General features: G+C 32.2%; 1 protein-coding gene across 1 annotated transcript; it reads right to left on the reverse strand.

The window, feature by feature from the left end:
- Nucleotides 1-235: 235 nt before the first annotated feature.
- On the reverse strand, nucleotides 236-3164 carry LOC133037399 (peptide methionine sulfoxide reductase A5). Its single transcript, XM_061114610.1, has 5 exons — nucleotides 2648-3164; nucleotides 1457-1569; nucleotides 1218-1362; nucleotides 890-1061; nucleotides 236-672 (listed from the first exon to the last, which is right to left on the reverse strand). Exons 1-5 carry the CDS (start codon nucleotides 2960-2962, stop codon nucleotides 641-643), a joined length of 777 nt encoding a protein of 258 aa, XP_060970593.1. The 5' UTR covers nucleotides 2963-3164; the 3' UTR covers nucleotides 236-640.
- Between the last annotated feature and the right edge of the window lie 2386 nt (nucleotides 3165-5550).

Below are 5550 nucleotides of genomic sequence, written 5' to 3' on the forward strand. Positions count from 1 at the left end.
AACCTTCCACAGCTTTTCAGTAATTGTAATGTGAGAAGAGAAAAAGAGAATATTTACCCTTCTCTTTTATTCTATTTTGCTTCATGTTTCTGTTATTTTATATTAGATGACTTGATAAGTTAAGAGTAGATGGGTTAATTTTCTTTTTGCTTAGTTGTTATATTCTCATTCAGTTTGTATTAAATCTATTGCATATATATTTTGACAGGAGATTGAGAAAAATATAGCCAAGACATAATAAATATTGAACTTACATATCTGTTTTGTTATTTGACATTGATACATCTACATCTCATGTATGTGATTTCTTAATTGGTTCTTACTGATTGAATAAATCAACAAGTTCAAGTAAAGATTAGATGCATTTTCACACTATTATCAGTAGCTTTCAAGTACTCAAGTACCACACTCATAGTACAGAGAAAAAGGAGGTAAGGAAGTTCAAACTTCACTAGTGTGAGTACTCTTAGGCCAATGTCAAAAAGATATACATAAATTTATAATTTTAACAATGCTGCATTTTAGAATCACTATGATGAAACCATTCATGCATATATAGCTCTATATACACACATGACATTTAATCCTCTTTTCCTTGGCTAGCCGTTGAAAAGGGCTAATGATTTTTCTTGCCTGCCCTTTATCTGTTTTCCTCAAGATATCCTTTCACCCCTGAAAAAATATACATAAATTGAATATGGATCTCTAAATTTTGTATTACAACAATTCTCTGTTCAAAGTAATCGGTAGATACTAAAGTTTCTAAAGGTGTGAGCTTGTGGTTCTCAAGCAAATCAAGTGGTTCAACAATTGCAGAAGTTTGATAAACCCTTTTGATTTTGAAGCTATAAGGAAATGATAAGCTATATTTCTCTCAACATAGGCCAACCTTTCTTGACAATGTCACCGATCTTGGCATCTATCTGTTTCTGAATGTTTAAAGGGCAGAGTTCTGCTGCGTAACCATTCATTTTTGTTGCCAAATTGGAAACTTCAAGCTCCTCTTCAGGCAAGTTCCCAATTAGTTGGAGAAGAAACGGATTTCGCTTCAGTTCAAACTTCTGCAAATTTAGTATTTTAACCGAACGATTCAGTCAGTCATTCTCCTAAGTGACAAACTATCTCATGTTAAAACAGACAGAATTCCAATGACACCTAACCGAATTCGATAACAAATCAAGTTCAGCAAAACACCATCATCATCAACAATAACACACCTGATGTTCGGGCTCTGCAGGATAAAATGTCCCAAGAGGTTGAATTTGTGTCAAAACTATATGAACTTTCGATCTAGCTTGCTCTTTCTCTTTGCTCAGAGCAGCCAATCTGGACTCTTCAGTTCCATTTGTGAAAATAATTGACCTTAATTACAAACAAAATCATAAGATTTACAAAACAAAATCGAAAAATAAAAACACCCTCTTCTCATTCATTCATAGTCATGGATTGTCCTTACCTGTATTGATTACCCACATCAGGACCTTGTCCAAATGCTTGCCTAGAATCATGGCTAGACCAAAAAACTTCCAAAAGTTGTCTGAATGTAATCAACTTAGGATCATACTCAACCTGCAAGATCCATAAAACTATATAAAGAAAAACTCAAGTTTCAAAACATACATATTCTTTATCCAAATCAATATGATTGAATCAAGCAATATGAAATGACACCAACAATACAAAAGTTTGTTCATTCTATCAATATGATTGAGATACCATTCACTTTCACCTTTGATCACTCTTCACCTCGAAGATTTTACCTCTTAAAACACATCAACAGTTCATAAATTCAAAATGAATCAAAATAACTTCCTAAATAATACCATTTTGAATTTTGTATTTTGCAAAATTTAACGATTGCACTCACTATTTTGTTAAATAGTAAAATAGGACCTATATTTTCCAAAATAGTACAAATAGGACTCTAAGTTGCTTGAAAAAAAAAACTCTAAACTCAATAATTTTTTTATATAACCAACTTGAAAATAATTTCTAGCACGAACAAATGCAAAAAATATAACCAGTTTTGTCATAACACATTTACATCGAGTTATTATTAAGTTTTATTTTAATAAGAAAAATCAGTTCAAGGTACTATTAGTAATATTTTAAAAAATAGAGAGTCCAATAAGTCATTTAACAAAACAGAATCAATTTTGCAAAGACAGAGTTCAAAATGGTATTATATTTACCCTAAAATTTATATAGCTTTCTAGAGTGCTAATCCTAATACTAAACTAATTACATTCCTAATAATAGTCATAAGGAAGTAATGGAATGGTATTGCAGTCATTAGAGACACAACTCAACCATGTAAGATAGATTACTAAATTATCAGAAACAATATATATGAACAAAATAGCAGCATGAACTCCCACTAAAAATTCAATCTTTGTAATAACAAAAATCAAAATTATAGTGATACCCAGATGAAAATATAGCATGAATATAACTGAAATTGAAATTCTGATTATTTTGCTAATTTAACATTTTCATGTTGTTAATTTGGCAACTCTTCCTTTCAAAATCGAATCTTTTTTCCCCCAATAAATCAAAATCACGAAAATCAAGAAACAATCTCTAATAAAAAACCCTTAAATTCATAACCAAAAAAAGAGATGTGATCGATAAATAGATAGATAAGAACCTGAACAGATTCGGCATGGTCGGCCAAGCTTCGATACTCAGGGTTGATCTTTGATCCACCGGAGTAACCTGCGGTGGTGCGTGTGACCCCATTCAGGCAGCCAAAAATGGCTTCCGATCTCCAAAAACTACCAAGAGCAAAAACAGCGGTTTTGAAATGGGAATTGGGAGATGGGTATTGTTGGGAGATTTTGATTTGAGAGATCCGATCTGGGTTTCTTATACACAAACCTCTCTCACTCCCACACACTAACATTATCATTAGCCATAACAACATAGGCCTAACACTAAGGCTAAGACTACCCATGAAACACATTTTGCTTACTCTCTTCTCTTTCTCCCAAAATGTTTGATTTTTCCACTATTTAAGGTTTGTGAGTTATCGGACAAACATTAAAAATGTCTTTTTTTTGTGTATATTTTGATAAAGATGAGATTTTTGGCAACATTGAAATGGTTTGATTGTGAAAGCATAAGCTTTATTCTTTAAACCATTGTTTAGTATGCTTCCCACCAAAATATGGAATTATCACTCTCCTCACTTAAATAATGTTTTATACATATTGGAAAAATGTAGTAGACATTCAAATGGTTGAATTGGTAGATTTATTTATTTTACTTTTTTTTTTTTTGAGGAGTTTATAATAGGACTGAATATTTTGAGTGGATTTAACTCGAATCTGACCCAGTCAACCTGCAAAATTTAAAAAAAAAAAAATGTTTAGACGAGTCGGGTCTAACACGGTACTCCATTAGGCGAATTTGTGGGTTAAATTTTAATGTTCACCGGGTTTCGAGTTGGATCCGAAACCACGCGCCAACCCAATAAATAATATATATAATTCTAATTTTTTTAATTACATTTATTTACATATATTAATTAAAAAATATATTAGAAAAACCCTATCTAATTATTACTAACTTAAACTAGAAAAAATATTAATATTTATTTTTTTACAAAATTATATATATTATATAATAATAATATATTTATATTCTATAATATATTTACAATTTTATATATTGTATACATATATAAGATTATATATTATATAATTTTTTATTAAATTAATATATATTTTATACATATATTTTTGTTTATTGTTTGGTAAAAAGTTGAGTTTTGGTGAAATCAATATTTTTGTAATTTTTTTGTATATGGTACAACGAGGTACGATAGTGGTCCGATAGTGAGTATGATAGTAGTGTAATTTAGAGGTTATGGATGAAGGTCTGATGGTGTTCCGATGTAGACCCGATGCATTTTCTGTTATTGAAATGAGTAAAAGTTATAAACGTAGGTCCAATGATGGCCCAATGCTACCCATAAATGTAGGATATGGTCCGAAGGTGGTCCAATGCAGACCCGATGCCTTTTTATTGTTGAAATGAACAAAAATTGAAGACGTAGGTCCAATGGTGGCCTGATGCTACCTATTTTTTATGTACAATAAAATAATAAAAAGTAAATAAAAAATGAGTAGCATCGGGCCACCATCGGACTTACATCGGGCCACCATTTGACTTACATTTTCAACCTTTACTCATTTTAATAACAGAAAGGCATTAGGCCTGCATCGTACCAGCATCAGACCTAGCGTAAAAATTAGTTTTTGCCCAAAATACAGATCTGACCAAACCCAACTTTAAATCTAACATAAACTCACATATCACAAAGATTCATCATACATTTTAATTCTAAATCAATAAACTCATACATTTTAACCTAAAAATACAATGAAATGAAATAAAAAAAAAGAGGGTCCAAAATCTTACCTTCGACATTGCGATGGTCTAGCCGCGGTGGTCATGGGTTGGAGAGAGAGTCTAAGATGCCGTGATGGTCATAGATTGGTGAGAGAGTCTGAGATGTCGTGATGGTCATAGATTGATGAGAGAGTTCGAGATGTTTGATGTTAGGGATTTGGTCGGTGGTAGTTTGTAACGCCCCGATATTTTGCCTTATTTTACAAAAATACTATTTTCATGCATAATTTGAAAAGATAAAAAAAAAAATTAAATACAACAGTGGATTTTAAAAAAAAATCAAAATGCAACAGAGAAGGATCCTTCATTTGTAAAACAAGATACAATAAGTAAATAATTTTAAATAATGCATTTCCACTGTGTTAGATTTATCAACTGCTTAAAATAAAACTAAGGCACCACCGGCGTTCTAGATCGTTTGTCCGCCCGTAGCCGCTCACAGTATACGTACCAGAACTGACCCTGCTCACTATACATACTTCCCTGTCTAATACCTGTAGGGGGAAAGTAAGGGGGGTGAGCTAAAAGCTCAGTAAGGAAATGCTTATCAAACAATACCATATAATATCACACATACCATTAATGTATTTATTAAGTTTTAGCATTATCATACATGCTCTTTTATAACTATAACCAAATAACTGTACATATGGAAACCTTTATCATACAAGTCTATATTATTTGTTCACACCGTACACATATACAAAGATCATAACTCCAATATCATACTCATAACATAATCATATCAATACTATAAATAATAATGTCATTATCACAACATTGGCATATCAGAGCCATTACTTACATAACCCGGGCCTAGCCTGACCCTACAATATCCTGGGCCTAATCTGCCCATATAATAACATGGGCCTATGCAGCCCTACCATTGTTATAGGATAGGGTATCTCTATATTCAACAGTAACATCACTGTATCATACCCACCATAACAATGTCATACACGAATCAGACAAATGTAGGGTAGGGTATCTCTACATTCAACGGCCTTATCCCGTATCATACCCCACCATGGCCCCTCATTTGTACCTGAGACGTTAGCATACAACATACAACATACAACATACAACACACCACATACATCATACAACATACAACACACAAATCGTACCAACCATAAC

This window comes from Cannabis sativa, chromosome 4 (assembly GCF_029168945.1).
Source record: "Cannabis sativa cultivar Pink pepper isolate KNU-18-1 chromosome 4, ASM2916894v1, whole genome shotgun sequence".
Classification (NCBI taxonomy): Eukaryota; Viridiplantae; Streptophyta; class Magnoliopsida; order Rosales; family Cannabaceae; genus Cannabis; species Cannabis sativa.